We start from the raw sequence: 19020 nt of genomic DNA, 5'->3' as shown, positions 1-19020 counted from the left end.
GAGTAAAGCGTGCATTTCTGAGCTGAAAAATTGAGGTTGACTCCTAATATCAACAGACCATTTCTTACACACTGAAAATTAGGCTGAACATGATGGTGTGGAAGAAAATTGAGTTTTTTTTTATGTTGGACTAGTTTTTCTAAAAATTTGAGGGCATCACTGATAATGTCAGAATTTATTGCCCATCTCTAATTATGCTGGAGGAAGCAATAGTGTGCTGACCTCTTGAATTGCTATAGTCCTTTTTACCTACTGGTGTTAGGAAGGGCATTCCAGAATGTTGATCCAATAACTGCGAAGAAAGGGTGACATATTTCCAAGTGAGGGTGATGTGTGGCTTGGAGGGGAATTCGCAAATGATGGTGTTCCCTGCATCTGCTGCCCTTTTCCTTTGAGATGTTGGTTATGGGCTTGAAATGTACTGTCAGAGGGGCAATGTTAAATTGTTGCAGTACTGGGTGATTACAGCAAATGTTGAAATCTGAATTTAATTTAAAAACATAAGGAATTAAAATCCACCCTTATAATGATCATGCAACCGCTGCTGCTTATCATTAAAGATTTTTCTGGGAAGGAATTTTGGGTTCTTGGGTGTTGTGATAATATCCCTACCTCTGACCCAGGAGACATGGGTACAAATCCCATCTACTCCAGAGGTACTTAGTAACACATCTGAACATTTGATCAATAATATTTAGAGAGATAAATCCACCATTGTTGCCTGGTCTGGTCTATATGCGGCTCAGATCCACAGAAATGTGGTTGAATCATAACTGTCCTCTGGTGTAGCAAACCACTCAGTTATGTCAAACTACCACTCTACAGTATTTAAAATTGATTCAACAAAGGGATGAAATGCATGAAGCAATTGCATTCAGGTATATGACAGCATGATTTGAAGGACATTAAAGCTGTAATAGAAAACATATTGCACAACTACTCAACAAACATTTCTCAGACCATGTACCGAAAAATATTTTTTTCTGTAGTAAATATGGGAGAATTGAAGCACCGAGCTAGTTACCCTAAGCCGTAGTGTTCCTTAATTCCTCGATAATGAAATTCTGCTTGCCAGAAGTTGTAATAATCAAGTCCTCAGAGAGAATTGAAAGGGTGTTTTTTCATATAGTATGATTTTTACGAATCCTTTTATACCTGAATAAATAACTTGATCAAGAATATAACTGTTGATCTCTGAGAAGCATCCAGTTTTGTAATGGTAATATTCTGATGCTATTGTCTATGTTGCAACTATATTTGTAACATTACTGTTGTTTCAAGAATATTTAACAATAAGTAATACCTTTTATTCCAACTAATTGAAGAATAAAATATAACTATTACTTCTGCATTATATTTAAGTATTCGAACAACAGGATGTAGAAGAATATTTCCGACTGCTGTTGAATAAAATTGATGGAGAAAGTAGGGGATCTTGTAAAGTATTGCAGGTGAGCTTATAATGGAGAAGAAATTTCAAACCCAATTCTTACATCAGTAAAGTTGATCTATAAGCAAGTTTGATCATCCTTCAGTTTCTATATCTTATTAGCAAGTACGTCTTGTCTTTCTTACTGTTATCACAATCTACTGTTTGGATATAGTTGCTGCCTTTGAATGCAACATTGCAGTTATCGGCATGTTATTGTTTATTAATCTAAGTTTTAAGGATGATCTTAGGATGCTGCCAATTCAATGTTGGTTCCACCCCTTGAACACAACAGAATGCAGTAAAGACATGAATTCCTTCTGTAATAACTTGCTAAGAATTCAGTGCACCCTAGGACAGATTCAGGACTCTTACAAGTGTCTATGGATTGCTGTATTTGAAACCAAGACAGATTGGAAATTTGCTGCTGCCGCCTTTTAGCCATAGTTCCAGCTCATTTGTTTTGAGAATAGCTCCCAACTGGCACTAAGACAGAGCTGTACCAATTCTTTAGTTAGTACTACCAGATAGTACCCAACATGAATACATTCGTGGGGAATGCAGCGAGGCTTAGGATCTCTGGATGAAGCATGAATAAAATGAAACTAGTCAAGAGGCCCAGTTCCAATGACTGGAAATTGTATACGTGTTGAATTTGGATGAAAACAGAACCAGATATGATTCTGATGTGGCCTTAATGATCAAAATAGCTACCTGCATAGACAGATGAAGAGTAGCTCAAGCCCAAAAGGATGTTGATGGCTATGGAACCAAACCATGGTATACATTCTCTGAAGGATCTAAGAGAAAAGGATGAACATTGAAAGAATAAAGTAGAAGCTTGTTTGCCATTTCAGTTATTGAGAAAATGGGAAAAGCCACAAAAGTTTGAAGGATGGAGGGTAGAGAAAAGCATGAAAATGGAGAAAAGTTTGATTTAATATCTTTTTCTAGATCTACCGGAATAAAATGATTAATTCCCTGAAGTGTTTGGAATGCAAGACTGAATCCCAAGAAGAATGTATTTTTTTGGACATTCCCTTGTCCCTTTCTTCTCCTGATCATTTAACAGGGAGGTATTTCAACAGTGTGGTAAGTTATAAATCCAAGTTCTTAATTACAATCCTAACAACTACTTATTAATAGGTCATAGTGGGGGTGGGGGGAGCGGAGCAACGTTAAATTGTAAAGAGTGCTGTAGTAGGCTAGAAATTGCTGTCCTGACATCTTGATGATAGATATTCGTCAAAATCAGATCTGTTTTCTGCTATTAGTCTTGTTCTTGACCCTAGCTCATTCTGGCACTTAAACTTGTAGGACCGGCATCCATTCCATTGTTTTACTGTGTTCATTTTAAAGACAATTATCCAGAACGGCAGTACCCGTTCCAGGGGAGTTTTGCTGGAAAGTAAAGGGAGAAAAATATTGCAATAATCAAGCATTTGCCAAATTTGTCTCACCAGCCTAGATTCTACATTTTCATTTGGATTTCATCAGGCAATTTCAGGCCATATTAATAGTTTAAGTTTGAGTTAAAACTTGGAGCACCAGATAAATCTAATAATTGCAAAGGTCTCCGTTACTATCAAGGTGTTCTGTGCCCTTTAACCTTGAATGGCCTTGGCATCAATTCTAGTTACATGGATGTGACATTTTTTTCAGTAATGCACATGAACATACAAATACAAAAAAAAATTAGGTTCAGGCTGAGGTCACCACCCCAGCAGCCAAATGAACTAATCCTATGTCTCCCCATTCCTACCTTTCCCCTGATCATCGTGCAATTCCATGTTCATCAAGAATCTATCTCTGTCTTAGGAAGAATTTTAACTCTCTGTTCCACTGTCTTTTGATGAAGTTAGTTCCACAGATAAGAAATATTGTCCTGATCTCTGTCTTAAAGGGTGACTATTATTTTGAAATAGTGACCCTCTGGTTCCGTATTCTCCCACAGGAGGGAACACACTTTATATATCCGTCCTGTCTCATCAGTTCAGGAACTTGGATATCTCTTTTTTTTACTCTTCTAAATTCCAGCAGACATCCAACCATTGGACTCCTGCCCAACTGATCCTCATAAGACAATCTGCCCATAATTTGCCATAAGTCCAGTAAACCTTCTCTGAATTGCTTCCAATGCATTAACATCCATCCTTAAATAAGTAGACCAATACTGTGCACATAACTCCAGCTGTAGTCTTGCTGGTATAATTGAATAACTGAAGCATTACCTCTCTACTTCTGTATTCAATTTCCTTCAAAATAAGTGATAACATTTCATCAGTTTTCCTAATTACTTGCTGTGTCTGCATACTAATCCTTTTGTTATTCATGCACAAGGGCACACAGATACCCTTTCATCTCAGAGCTCTGAGATCTCGCACCATAGTTTTTTTTCATACATTCTTCTTGCAAAATTTCACATTTTTCTGCATTATACTCTATTCACCAGATATTTGCTCACTCAACTTATCAATGTCTTTTTGCGGCTTCTGTCTGTAACTTGCTTTTCTACCTATGTTTTTCATCAGCAAATTTAGCATCTATCTTATTGGTGATCTCATCTAATTTATTTACATAAACAGTGCAAAGTTGAGGTCCTGGCACTGAGGCTTGTATCCATTTCACCTTGCCAACTACAAAATGACTCATTGATGCCTACTCTCTGTTTTATGTTAGCTAGCCAATCTTCTATTCATAATAATATGGTGCCCCCAACAACATGTGCCTTAATTTTCTGCAGTAGCCTTTAACGTACCACTTATCAAATACTTTCTGGAAATCTAAGTACAATACATCAACAGCTCCCCTTTATCTTTGATACAATAGTTCCTCAGAGAACAGAGATAAATTGGTCAGAGATGACTTCCCTTTCATAAAACAGAGTTGACTTTGCCTGCTTGCCTTGACTTTTTTTTTCTTTAATTGTCCCACTATAACATTTTCAACAATAGTTTCTAAATCCCCATTGTAGATGTTAACTGCCCTGTTTCTAGCTTTCTGGCTCAATTTCTTTTGAATATAAGAGTCACATTCACCATTTCCTAAAGTAACCAATCATCCCAAAATCCAGGAAATTTTGGAAAAATAAAATAATACATCAACTATGAGGTAATTTTATTTTAAAAAAACCCAGGCCGAAGTCCATCTGGCCCCAGATACTGGTCAGCCAGCACTCACAACAGTTTGCTCAGTATCACTTCCCTGACAATTATAATTTTCTTGTGTTCCTCCTCTGCTTCTCCTTTTTGATTTACAACTATTTCTAGAAAGTTACTTGTATCATTTACAGTGAAAGCCTTGCAAAATAACAGGCATCTCCTGTAATGCTGCAGCTCACTGAAACAGTGATGTAGAGGAATATACCACAAGATGACAACATCAGAAATGCCCTGAGAGCAGATGCCAAATGCTGACAACTTCTGGGCACCCTCCATCATTAGTGCCACTTGTACCTCTCTGTTGTCAGAGAGTTCAGTTACTTCATTTCCCTCTTATAGTGGTGCTGCTTGAGCCCAGCAGCAAAGCAATGTTATGTATGTCAGTATTATCTCGTACAGGCACTGATAGGTCTGCTGAATGTGACTGATTATGTTCTCAACAAAGGAAGCCATGACTGTGCACAACAAGGTGACTACAGCACTCACGGCTTCAATGGACTCCTTCACTATCCTTTGCAGAGAATCAGTTGCAACCAGTATCTTCATACACCTCCTGCTCTACATTCAGCAGCTCCTTTATTGTTGGCTTTGGTGACTTTTGATCAGTGTGACAGTCATCATTGACAGTGCTCACTCACCTTTCTAAGTATCAAAGTGTTATAGGCTCCAGCTTCTGTTCTAGCAACTGTATGATGCGAGAATCATAAAAACCTGACAGCGCGGAAAGAGGCCATTTCATCCACCAAGACTGCAATGACCCTCCAATGAGCATTGCATCCTGACGCAGCCTCCTACCCCATTCCCGATACACCACATTTTCTCATGACTAATCCACTTAGCTTGCACATCTCTAGACCCTAAAGGATAAATTAGCATGGCCAATCCACTAAACCAGCACATCTTTGGACTGTGAGAGGAAGTCAGATCACCTGATAGAAACCCACACAGATGGGTGAGAATGTGCAAATTTCCCACCAACAGTCACCCAAGGCTGGGATGGAACCCAGGTCCCTGGTGTTGCAAAGTAGCAGTGCTAACCACTGAGTCATGGTGTCACCCAATATACTCAACTTGAGACTCTCAATCTTCAAATATGCAGTCTGTCACTGATTTGAAATTATCTGACCTGGTGACTGGAGAGAGTGAGACACATCATCAATTGGCTGGCAGACCTGTGAGTGTGTTTTAATTGGTCAAGCCTCTTCCTTGAGTCAGAAGGAAGAGTGAAGAGTGACAAGTCAGTGCTTGAAGTCAATGTGCTCCCCCAATATCTATCCACACCCTTTACTGTAGTCCAAAACTAGATTAGAGAACTTCATTCACACCCATTTACATTTGAACTCAGCCACTGATATTTCCATGGAATGAAACAATTATTTTATTTGTAGCTGAAATGAAAATGCAAACATAGTTACAGTGCTACAAATGATCATGTGGAAAGGGATTAAACTGGTAAAATTGCGGCAGACAAAAAAAATCTACTTTTGGTTATTATCAATTTTTGCAACAAAATAATCTCCTGGAAACTAACGTAAAGTGTACTTTCTAATTGTTTCTTAGAATGAATCACTTGAAGAATTTTTGAAGGTTGTAACTCTGAGCAGAGACAATTCATGTTATTGCAAAACATGTGAGAAGAAGACAGAGACTGAGACAGTGAGTTAATTTTCTCCTCCTCGAATGTATGCACTAATTAGGACAGGCCACGTGTTCCATACAGTAAGTACTGTGCTACTGGATGTTGAAAGAAGCCCGCCACATGCCTGATTCACTGCACAGTCTCAGCAACTTTATATACTTCAGGTGAATCAGTTGACTGATAATAAAGATTGACTTCAACAAATTATTTTTCCTGGAGCATCAGAGGCTGAGGGGTGACCTTGTAGAGGTTTATAAAATCATGAGGGGCATGGATAGGGTGAATAGCCAAAGGTTGTTTCCTCGTTAGGGGAGTCCAAAACCTGATGGCAGTTGTTTAAGGTGAGAGGAGAAAGATTTAAAAGGGAGCTATGGGGTGGGTGTATGGAATGAGCTGCCAGAGGAAGTGATGGAGGCTGGTACAATTACAAGGCATCTGGATGGGTACATGATTAGGAGCAGTTTAGAGGGATATGGGCTAAATGCGAGCAAATGGGACTAGATTTACTTAGGATATCTGGTCAGCATAGCCGAGTTGGACCGTAGGATCTACTTCCATGCTGTATAACTTAATAACTCTAAATTAAGGTAAATCTGTTTGTAACACCATGGAAACTAGAACAGTATCCACAGATACAGGTCATAATAAAGAAGAAGTTGCCTAGTCTGACAATTCAGGCTTTTGCAACAGAGAAATGACCTGATCTGAAAATTCCGAGACACTGGCTACTTTTCACAATGACATTATTGAGACGAGCGGTCATCCAGATGATGTTATATACCATTTACATGAATTATCAGAGAAAAGTTCATCTGTGAAAATAATTCAGGATACTCTAGATAAGGTAATGGATCAACATCGTCTTTAGTTGAAAGAAAATCATCTGCAAAGGACATCTAGAGCATAAAAGATCTTTCAGTGGAGAAACAATTTACATGTGATCAGATTCAAGGTCTACAGGCCTTTTCCGAAAGACCCACCAATCTGTCAAGTCAGAACAGAACACGTTGTGTAGGAATTGTAAAACCTTTAGACTGTCTGGATTTATGAAGTTGGAGATGAGGTAGCATGAGGTGGTGGTACGTCGATGTGAAGTTATACCCCTGAATGTATAATTATTAACTATGTTGGAGGGTGGGGGGTGGTTCAGAAGTATTGAGTTCTCAGGAGAAGATGCTGAATACAGTACTAGTTCTGAAAGAATATTAGGTCATGAAATCTGAAGTTATCATGTATTTCTGAATAAAGAGTTGAAGAGTACAGCTATAAATCCGCAAAACAGACTGCGCCAGTAAGCCCATCATATCAGCCTGTTCTTGCCCCACCAAGCTCATTTCCTCCTAACTTGGATCCATCCTCTCTGCACTTTTCCAGACCTCGCCCACCTACATCCATGATTCTTCTGATGCCCTCCACCATATTGATAATTTCCACTTGCTTGGCAATAACTGCCTCCTGTTCATCTTGGATGTGCAATCACTCTGTGCTTCCGTTCCCCATCAGGATGGTCAGCCAGTTCTCAGCTTCTTCCTTGACCAGAGGCCTGAGCACTTCCCATTCACCACTACTCTCCTCTGCTTGGCTGAACTTGTTGCCTCACTGAACAATTTCTCCATTAATTCCTCTGACTTCTGCGAAGCCAAAGGAGTGGCTACGGGTATCCGGATAGGTCTCAGCTTTGCTTGCCTCTTTATGAGGTATGTGGAATAATTCTTGTTCCAGTCCTACACTGGATCACACCCCCATTCTGTCTTCTGAACATTAATGACTGTTTTGGTGCCATTTCATGCTCCCTCCTAGACCTTGAAAAATTTGTTCATTTTGTCTCCAATTTCCAGCTATCTGTAACTTTCACATTATCTATTTCTGACACTTCCCTTCCTCTCCGTGACCTTCCTGTCTCCAAAACAGAGACAGGAAGGTCACTGTCACTTTACAAAGCCATTGATTCCCATAGCTACCTTCACTACAGCTCATCATACCCCACGCCCTGAAGGATTCCACCCCATTCTCCCAGTTCCTTTGCCTGTATCATATTTGTTTGGATGATGCCACCTTCCAAAACAGCCCTGGTGACATGGCTTGCTTCTCCCATAACCGTGGTTTCTCACCCACTGTGGTTGACAGGGCTCTCAACCACATCCAACCTATCACCTGTGCATCCACCCTTGCACTTTCCCATCACTCACAGCAGTGTGATCGGGTCCCACCGTCCTTACTTATCATCCCACAAGGCTCCTCATTCAAAGGATCCTTCGCTGCCATTTCAGACAACTCCAGCTGAATGTCACCAACAAACACATCTTCCCGTCTCTCCCCTCTCTGCATTTTGCAGGGACCATTCCCTCCCGGATTCTCTAGTCCATTCACCTACCACTAACACCACCCCTACTTCCCATGGCACCTTCCCATGTAACTGTTGAGGCTACAACACCTGCCCATTCACCAACTCCCTGCTCACATCCAAGGATCTAAATAGTCTTTTCAGATGAAGCAGCATTTCACTTGTACCTCCTCCAATCTTGCATATTGTATTTGCTGCACCCAATGTGGCCTACTGTGTATTGGAGAAAGCAAACGCAGTCTGGGTGACTGCTTTACAGAACACCCCTGGTCTGAATGCAAACATGACTTCGACCTTCCCATAGCTGGCTATTTTAACTGCTCGCATTCCCGCTTGTCTATTGTTGGCATGCTGCAGTACTCCAGTGAATGACAGTGAAAACGGGAGAAAAAACATCCCATCTTCAGACTTGTTAATTTAGTTAGACCCTCGGCTTGTGACTGTTATACCTATCATGATATTCCAACCATTTGGTTTGTCCCCAGCACCACCTTATTTTTGACTCGCTGTCTCAGTTCAGTGGATTATGTGTCATCCCTTCACTAGCTATTCAGGTATTGACACTTTACTCACACCATCTGACACTTTTGATCACCTGCAGAGACTTACTATTAAACTTGTCAACACTGTAATCACGTCATTTGTATAATCTTTTGATATCTGCTGTAAATTTTGTGCCTCTCTGCATTTTAACTGATGAAGGGAAGCACTTGGAAAGCTGGTGATTTTAAACAAACCTGTTGGACTCTGACCTGGTGTTGTGTGACTTCTGATGCAGTCCACCCCAGTTCAACACCAGCACCTCCACAAATTCAGACTAGGCACTTTACAACCTTATGGACTTAATGTTGAGTTCAACATTAAATTCAAATTGTGAACCCACTCCCATTCCTTTCTTTTTGCTTTACTTGTTGCATTCTCTGTCACCCTGTCCTCTTTTCCCTTCCCCCACTCCAGTGAGACTGTCTGTTGCTTCTCGTCTGGCAGTCAGACACACCATCGTTCTAGCATTCCCACATTCTAATCACTTAATCTAAACTATAAACATCCTTTCTCCCCCAGCACTCCCCACTCCAATCTCACCTCCCCAACTATAGCACAAATGCTGCCGTCTCCCCAGCAACACTTCATGTCAGCTCTGATCAAGAGTCATCAAGGCTTGAAACATTAACTTGTTGTTTTTCCGTGGATGTTGCCTGACCTGCTGTGTTGTCCAGCTTTTGCTGTTTTCAGTTACAAATGCCAACTGTGTCAACAATGTCACCTCTGGCTCCTGAGAATCTTGAAATTGTGCCCAATTAATCATTGTAATTGTACCAATTGTTACCATCAATAAACTATGTCTTATTAAGACACCTTTTATCCTCTACCACTGTCTACTGAGCGGTCCCTTAGACTCAGTTTGCAATTTAATTTTATGCAAGTCAGAACACAATGCAGGACAGCTGTTTCTAAGTACAGGAACTGTTTGAATATCCGGTCCTAAAAATTGTATCCTGGTATGGGACCACATTTGTAGGTCCAAGCATTCATAAATTAGATGCTCGTAAATTAGGGACCCCCTGTAAAAGTATCTGCACTTAGGGTATTAAGTACACAGAAATCAGTTCTACATGATCCTGTCCCAGTATAAATCAACATGTACAAATGTTTGTTTGTTCCTTTCCCATTTTCAGAGATACTACTTTGAAAGTCTCCCGCAGGTATTGGCTCTGCAGCTAAAAAGATTTGAGTTTGACTATTTTCAAATGCGTTTCAAAAAGCTGCACGCCTCTATAAAGATTCCACAGAAGTTAAAGTTTCAGAAGAAGGTATGCAGCTGTTTTATTCTAGTTATTTTTGTATTTTACCTATTTTTAAAAAAATAAATTTAGCTTCTTGGGGTGGGAGTAATGATAAAACATCACAGACTTCATTTCAGTGTTTAAATTAAGGGGCAATTTGAGCCTGTATGATTCTGAGTAATTATTGGATTTGCATATTAATTATCTATTAAAGGTAACACAGAAAGTCATGTCTGTGCTTCATTTAAATTGTTAAAACAATGAGACTCTGGCACAGAAAAAAATGGAGTATCAATATTTCAAGTAGTGAATTGTTGTTAAAGGGCACAAAAATGTCAGATTCTTTTTTTACTTTTTCTTAGCCTCTTTTCTATGACTTTCTTAATCTAAATTATCCAGATAGCTTACTGTAAGAGTTGGCATTTCACTCCATGGGTCACTGTTGCCTTTTAAATTTTTTGCTTTGACATTGTGAAGGCCTGTCATTTCATAGCTGCAAAAACAAACTGGCAATTTGAAGTAACTTCCCAGAAATATTGGGCAGAATTTCCTAAGCAGTGGAATCTCACGCAGATTGCCAATTCACTTCCTTTTCAATCCACGAGAAAAATTTTTATTTCAGGCAAAAGGCTCCACTTGGTGCCCCTTCAGGAATGAGGAGCTGTACTTCCATTCTGATAGGCCCCTCATAATGCCAGCTTCTTAAGAATACAGAAAACATGGCTCCTTTTCATGACAGCCTGTTGCCATGTTATGGAATTTCAAGATTCAGAATCATATACAACCACTTTGACAGCAGCTGTTGTGAAAAGGTAAGTATGCAGTGCAGGTGTGAGATTAGGGTGCTGGAGGAGTAGAGTGCCATATGAGTAGGAGGTGTGAAGTACCCGGTAGGAAAGGTATTGGAGGTGCTAGGAGTTATGCTGCCAGGTGTAAGGGAGCAAGGTAGCAAAGGGCCAGGTAGATGATGAAGCATTTGTGGTAGGTTGGGATGAATAGCAGGCAGCAGGGTGGAAGGAATGATGTCAGTTCCTGGGCTGTTGGCTCCAATGAGGCAGCTCCAATGGCAGAGGAAGGCGCTGTTTGTCCTGGCAGTGGGGGAAGGGGTTTTGAATCTGGGCGAGAGGGTGTATGTGCCTGAGGTGGGGATTGGTTCTGGGGCAGTGGGGGGGCACATTGGGTCCAGAGTGGGGACGAAAGGCGTCAGGTCCAAGAGTTGGGGATGTGGGGGAGTAGGCCCCAGACATGGAGGATGGGGCGAAGCTTAAAACAAACACAGAAAATTCTGGGGAAATTTTACAGGCCTGCCTGTGTCTGTGACGAGAGGAAGATTTTGTGTTGTGAGCCCAGTATGACTTCAGGACTGAAGTTTGGGATGGTGCCCACCAATATTATTTCTGCAGCCATATCATAACGAAACAAATGAACTTCATGCATTCCATGATATGTCTCGTAACCAACATCTGTCCTTCTGCTCTGCTTTTGGTCAGAAAATCTCCATCTCCTGCCACAAGGAAAGTCAGCATGCAATAAGTGCGTCTGAGAAAGATAATCTGTTTTTCTGGTTTCTGGGAAAAAAAACACCAGAAAAATACCAGAAAATTTGGAATCTGAATGTGTAATTAGCAGTTTGAGATCTGTCTCAACTTGAAATTTCAATCTCATCAAACAAACCAGATTCAGTCAAGTGCCTGAACTTTGCCAATATGTCTGTCTGTAATCACATAACATTATTTTGATTGTGCTAGATGCAAAGTAGACTGGTTTTCTGCTACCTTCCTGTTGTATCTGCCGGGCCAGGATAGCTCCCAAATCTGTTACAGATGAACCTGCAGCCACCATCATGAACAAACCAGGATCTACATCGAATCAATATGTCTCAAGGGCTGAGCATTTACTTTTTCTTCTGAATTGCTGTGGTTGCTCAATACTCCAAAATTACTATTGATCATTTTGCAAAAGGTTTCTGAGTTGCAGTGATTGTAACTAGGTTTGGTGTGAATATCCTTAACGTTCAAAGGAGCCACTGATATCATTAACATGTTAGGGAAAGTCACTGCATGGCTTTAATTTCTCAAAGGTCTACCGTAATCACTTTTGCTTTGTATGTCCCAAAATTTTAATGTCAGTTCTTTCAAATTCACACTTTTCAATCAAGGTGTGTCCACAGGGCAGCAGCGTGGTCAGAATAAACTATTTATTTAAATGCCTTAAAGATGGCTTCCTGCAGAGTGCAAACCTCTTAGTAGAGGCTTCATGACTGTGGACATTACAGGTTGAGTTCATATCTGACCAGCTGCCTGCTATTGAGGAACACCTTCTCCAATTGTGATTAGGTGCCTGCATTCACTGGATATGGGCATCATTGGCTAGGCCAGTATTTGCTGCCCAAGCCTAATTGCTGAGAGTCAACCACATTGCTGTGGGTCTGGAGTTACAGTAAAGTCAGACCAGCTGAAGATAGCAGATTTCCTTCCTTAAAGGACTTTTTCAAAACAAAAAACACTTGATAGTAACTGAATTGCCTTACCGGAAGAGGAAAAAGGACAGTGGTTAGCACTGCTGCCTCACAGCTCCAGGGACCTGGGTTCGATTCCACCCTCAGGCAACTATCTGCATGGAGCTTGCACATTCACACCTGTGTCTGCGTGGGTTTCCTCTGGGTGCACCAGTTTCCTCCCACAGTCCGAAGATGTGCAGGTTAGATGGATTTGCCATGCTAAATTATCCATAGTATTTAGGGCTGTGCAGGCTGAATTTGTTAACCATGGAAAGTTAAGGGTTACAGGAATAGGGTAGGGGGATGGGGATGGGGATGGATCTGGGTGGAATGTTCTTCGGAGGGTTGGTATGGACCCATTGGGCCAAATGGCCTGTTTCCACACTGTAAGAGATTCTATGACAATGATCTAGATGTGAAGGTGGGAGATATGATCTGTAAGATCATAGACGGTACAAAAATTGATGAGATGGTAAACAGTGAGAAGGATCGCTCCAGATTACAGGAGGATATAGAGGGTTAGCCAGATAGATTGAACAGTGGCAAATTGAATTTAAGGGGCGGCATGGTGGCACAGTGGTTAGCACTGTTGCCTCACAGCTTCAGGGACCCAGGTTCAATTCCACCCTCAGGCAACTGTCTGTGTGGAGTTTACACATTCTCCCCATGTCTGTATAGGTCCCCTCCGTGTGCTCTGGTTTCTTCCCACAGTCTAAAGATGTGCAGGCTAGGTGGTTTGGTTGTGCTAAATTGCCCACAGTGTTCAGGGATGTGTAGATTAGGTGGGCTACAGGGGGATGGGTCTGGGTGGGATGCTCTCAGGTTCAGTGTAACTTGTTGGGTCAAAGGGCCTGTTCCACACTGTAGAGTTTCTATGATCAAAACTTGTGAATGTTGCCTACTAGTCTGATTCATCCCTTATGCTTCAAAAATCAAAATCTGGTGTAGCTGGTCAAGTATCACTTTTCTTTAACTGGACGTTCCCATTGGATTTGAATATTGATAATTCCTGTAAAAGCAAAGGTCATGAAGTGAAACTGGTGTCCCACAGAACTCAGGTTTTGTGTCACCTAGTATCAAGATGGCAAGAGGAGAAATGACAACACTAAAGACAATATGTTTTAGTGGCTGTGGTGGTTAATTTCCTTTTGTTCTTGGGAATAGTTCTGGAAAATAATTTATTGATTCTGTGAGGTGAAGTTGGCATCTCACCGGCCTCAGCCTCTGCTTGGGGTCATGTGGTGTTACTGGAGGATCAAGAGGAGAAAGTATTCATCACTCCTATGTTCTCTGGGATGATTGATTCTTAGCTGCAGGTAGTGGGTGAACCCCCTTCATTTATAGGAACAATGTCTTTAATCTATGAGGTGATGGGCGGCACGGTGGCTCAGTGGTTAGCACTGCAGCCTCACAGTGCCAGGGACCAGGGTTCAATTCCAGCCTCGGGTGACTGTGTGGAGTTTGCACATTCTCCCCGTGTCTGCATGGGTTTCCTCCGGGTACTCCAGTTTCCTCCCACAGTCCAAAGATGTGCAGGCTAGGTGGATCGGTCATGCTAAATTGCCCGTAGTTTTCAGGGGTGTGTGGGTTATATGGGGATGGGGATGGCTCTGGGTGGGATGCTTCAAGGGGCGGTGTGGACTTGTTGGGCCAAAGGGCCTGTTTCTACACTGTAGGGGATCTAATCTAATCTAATATGTCTCAGGCCTGGGATCATGCAGGTCATTGAGGGCACACAGGAGTGAAATGGGCTTCTGAGGGGCTAATGGGTAACCAGGAGGCTATTTGGATCATTGACTACATACAAATATATTGTTGATTTATTGAGTTAAAACATTTTGTAACATAACATAGCTTTCTTTGGGCATTGTACAATTTAAAAACTTGGAAGATGAATTGGATTTATAAGCAAGTTTTAACTTAATATGTTTTATCCCCCATAGGTTAAAGATCATGATAGAACAGAGTGGTGTTTCCTCTCTAACGTAAGGATTTTCATTTTTTAAGTTATATTTGTTGCATTATATCTAGCTTGAAATGTGCGATTTGTTCTAGCATTTGCGGGGAGATCTTTCAATTCTTGTGTGCTTGCACTAACATTAAGAACAGCTGTATGATTGTACGGCACACCAGAGCATGAATATATGGTGCTATTTGATGGTGGAAAGCCCAGATTCTCCCTGTATTACTGCATCCTTAACCTCACAATAAAGTTACACTTTAAAAAGCCACTTAGCTGCTCCCGTGCTGTGAGCTCCCACACACAGGTTTTTCCAAGGTCAGCTGCGAATTTCACTGTTGGTCTGTTTTTCTCAGAATGAACTCCAATGTCCAGAGATACTTGCACTAGTTACTACTGGGTCAGACGGCAGTGTAGGTTTTTTTCTTGTTTGAATCACTTCCCATATGTTCACTACCTTTGCCTCTCTTCCTCCTTTTTAAAGGACCATTGGTTTGACCATTTTTTCCTGAAGTTCCAGAACAATACAACAGTTTGTAAAGCTGCAGTTACTGCTCCAACTATTCGAGGAATTCAGCTCCAACATGAAAAATGCCTCAGATCAGAGCAGATCTCACAATGTTTTTTCCTGTCATCTATCTTGCATTACCCAAAACCCAGTGTTATGATAGAGCCTTCCCACTGCCACCTTAGTGCAGGTGATGGCACCCTGCACCTCGGCAGAAGTCAGCCATGTTTCCAAATCTCATTGTCCGGAATGCAACTGACTTCATCATTAGTGAAACAAAATGAACTAGTGTGACCTGGTGCAGATAAAATTGATCCATGTCCTGATTTCAGTTGTGGCTGCCTGACTGAAAGATTTGACACAGATCACTCCACTCCCTAGGAGGAACTAGTTGTAGATATGGAGCTGTGATTTTCTCAGTCACTGGGATGGGAATGGTCAGCCAGACCTATATGTCCCACCTCAGCACCTGGCACCGTTCCATCACTATATCCTGAGGCATCTGGAGTTTGTATCAATACTGTGCTTTGCTCATCTCCAACCAATAGAAGCAAAGGTGAATAAATCTGGTCCCTCTTCAGCCCCTGAGAGACCCTGTGACAGTTATTTTGCTTCTCATCCTCCATGCCAGCTTGCTGCTGCTCCTGGGTTTGGCTTCAGCCCTGGTCATTCAGCATCCCGTTCACCTTAGGTAGGCAGCCACAGTGACCAACATCCCACCAGTGACACGGCACGTGAATCTTGCTGGTAATGACCAAAGTTGGGAACTTAAGGAACAAAGCAGATTCTTAGCTCTGAAAACAGTCAATGGTGGTACACCCTACAGATGAAGACTACACACATTCCTCCTCCAGACAGTGAGACGTACAGCATCGCAGTAACAAGGTCATTGTCTTCATCATTGATTCACATTCAGCTTCCGATTGTGTACCAAACTCATGAAGGTTCTGCGCCAATAAAGTGACCAACATATTACATTTACAAGGGACTGCCTGCTGTGCTTCAATCCTTTCCCATCCCAAACCCACATCAACTACAAAATTTTTCGTGACATTCAGTAGACCCATCGTAATTTCTGCATGATAGATGATGAAGTGATCATTGCCTTTTTCCACAGCATATTTGCTAGTGTCGCACGTTATCCATGGTTTTTGCCAACATTTGCTATTTTTTTTTAAATCAGTTGTGCTGTATCATTGAGATGCCAATGTTCAATTTACAAGGACCAATGGCAAGGTGCAAATTGTCTTTGACCACATGCTCACACTGTATGCATTGTGGATGGAAAGTTAAATGATTACAAATTAAATATAAGTGCATTTTGCAAATGCATGCTTCATGTATTAACCCGTTCATTGCCCTAGCATCCAGCAGACATTGATCCCATGCTGTCGTCCATTAAACTGGTACTGACTGTATCCACCAGAGTTCTGTCCCAGACATTTTCCAATTGCACTAAGCATCTACTGAATAGTGAGTGATGGAAAGGCCCACTGCTCACAGTGCATGCTGTGGACACTGTGCCCCTCCTGATCACCAGTTATCTCCCCAGAACCTCCATGTCATGTTTATCTTGCAGTACAGTGAAGTAAACGTTCTGATTTATACACATTTTTAATAACAATTATTTTAAGTTTTGTTCTGGTTTTTCAGTTAGTGTGACATGGACTTTTTGTGTGCCTGAAGTTTTTATCTATTCTGTCGCTGTTGTGATTTCTTTTAAAGCAGTTGGTGAGAGTGACATTGGCAACTGCTGTTGTATTTTGTTGCCTGAGGATGTTTTAAACACTAGAAGTTAAATCAAAATGCTACAGGATCATTTAGAAATTTCTGGACTTAGATTTTTGTTAAGCTCGGGTAAATACCAATAGCTTTAACGGAGAGAGATGTTTTTTCATGATTACTTTATTTTGGGCCATTGTGTCAAGTCTTTAGTTGGTGAATGTTATACAGAGCAGAGTCGGCTTATTTACAATGTGCAATCTAGATTTTCTTTAGAGTAAGGAGCTTTTGTTAGTCCCAAATGAGAAATAATGGTATAAAACCCTGAACACATGATTTGAAGCTGAGTATGTTTAAGATGAAGTGTATCATAGCGCTAGGAAGAAACTATGAGCATTTCCAGTTTAGGAGGTTTCTGTCCATCTGTGGGGTATCAGAAAAAGATATTTTCCTCTGGTATGACTTCTGTAAAAGAATGTCTTTGGGTATTGTTGAAGGGATGCATTGGAAATTGTTAAGGAGAGTTATATATTAAAATAGGATCCCTACATTGAGGTAGTGAGCCATTTGGCCCATCAAGACACACCCACGCTCCGAAGATCATCCCAACCTAATCCATTCCCCTGCCTTATTGCTGTAACCCTACATTTCTCATGGCTAACCTACCAAATCTGTACATTTCTGGACACCACCGGCAATTTAGCATGGCCAGTCCACCTAATCTGCACATCTTTGGACTGTGGGAGGAAACCAGAGCACCGGAGGAAACACACACACACACGGGAAGAATGCACAAACTCCACATGGAGTATTGCCTGAGGGTGCATTCAAACCACAGTCCCCGCAACTGTGAGGAATCAGTGTAAACCACTGAGCCACACTACCGCATTATACTTCTACTGTGTGTTTCAAACTGAGTTTTATTGTAAATTATTATTTTGGTTTATTCCATTTTATCTTCTTCTTTTCATTAATAAGGTTTATAAAACTTTATTGTAAAAACAAATTCTATAACATCATATGCTTATGTTTCATTGAGAGACTACCTTGTTGAAGCCAAAAATAAACAAAATATATAATCAATCAAAGATAGCAGGAACTGCAGATGCTGGAGAATCGGAGATAACAAGGTGTAGAGCTGGATGAACACAGCAGACCAAGCAGCATCAGAGGAGCAGGAAGGCTGACCTTTCAGGCCTAGACCCTTCTTCTGCAATGGGGGAGGGGAAAAGGATTCTGAAATAAATAAGGAAGGGGGCGGGGGTGGATAGAAGATGGATAAAGGAGAAGATAGGTGGAGAGGAGACACTGGTCAAGGAGGTGGGGTTGAAGCCAGTAAAGTTGAGTGTAGGTGGGGAGTTGGGAATGGTATCAATGTGAACTTCACAAGCTTCAAAATCTCCCCTCCCCGACCACATCCCAAAACTAGCTCAGCTCGTACCCGCCTCCCTAACCTGTCCTCCCACCTATCCGATCCTCCCACCTTAAGCCCAATCCCCATCTCCTACCTATAAGCCTCATCCCACCTCCTAGACCTGTCCATCCTCCCTGGACCGACCTAAGCTCTCCCTAACTCCCCACATACATTCACCTTTACTGGCTCCAACCCTGCCTCTTTGACCTGTCTGTCTCCTCTCCACCTATCTTCTTCCTACCTACCTTCCTGCTCCTCTGATGCTGCTTGGCCTGCTGTGTACATCCAACTCTACACCTTGATTTCAATAATCAGTCAAGCTAGTTTCATTCAAAGATCTGACTTGTCTAGTAATAACTTCAGCTAACATCATAACACTACACTGCCAAGTCATTTCTACAAAGTCCTGTATATGGAGACACAACACATTGACCTTTGTCTCCAATGGCCCTCCTTATCATGGGATATTACACCTCATTGATGTCCCCGACCACTGTTTCTTTCACTCTCCATGGAGGCACCAGCGATGGTCTCTCCTAAATAATCCTCCCCCCTGCCG

General features: G+C 41.5%; 1 protein-coding gene across 1 annotated transcript in view; it reads left to right on the top strand.

Annotated features, from left to right (window-relative positions):
* Positions 1-19020, top strand: part of LOC125457889 (ubiquitin carboxyl-terminal hydrolase 47) — a 50847-nt gene that overhangs the window by 9931 nt on the left and 21896 nt on the right. Inside the window, exons 4-8 of the mRNA XM_048542630.1 lie at positions 1363-1451; positions 2384-2521; positions 6151-6246; positions 10250-10384; positions 14801-14842. Of these exons, the coding sequence (XP_048398587.1) occupies positions 1363-1451; positions 2384-2521; positions 6151-6246; positions 10250-10384; positions 14801-14842 (500 nt within the window). The remainder of the gene's footprint in view (positions 1-1362; positions 1452-2383; positions 2522-6150; positions 6247-10249; positions 10385-14800; positions 14843-19020) is intronic.

Source organism: Stegostoma tigrinum, chromosome 14, assembly GCF_030684315.1.
Source record: "Stegostoma tigrinum isolate sSteTig4 chromosome 14, sSteTig4.hap1, whole genome shotgun sequence".
Lineage (NCBI taxonomy): Eukaryota > Metazoa > Chordata > Chondrichthyes > Orectolobiformes > Stegostomatidae > Stegostoma > Stegostoma tigrinum.
This window is presented reverse-complemented; position numbering and strand designations above follow the sequence as displayed.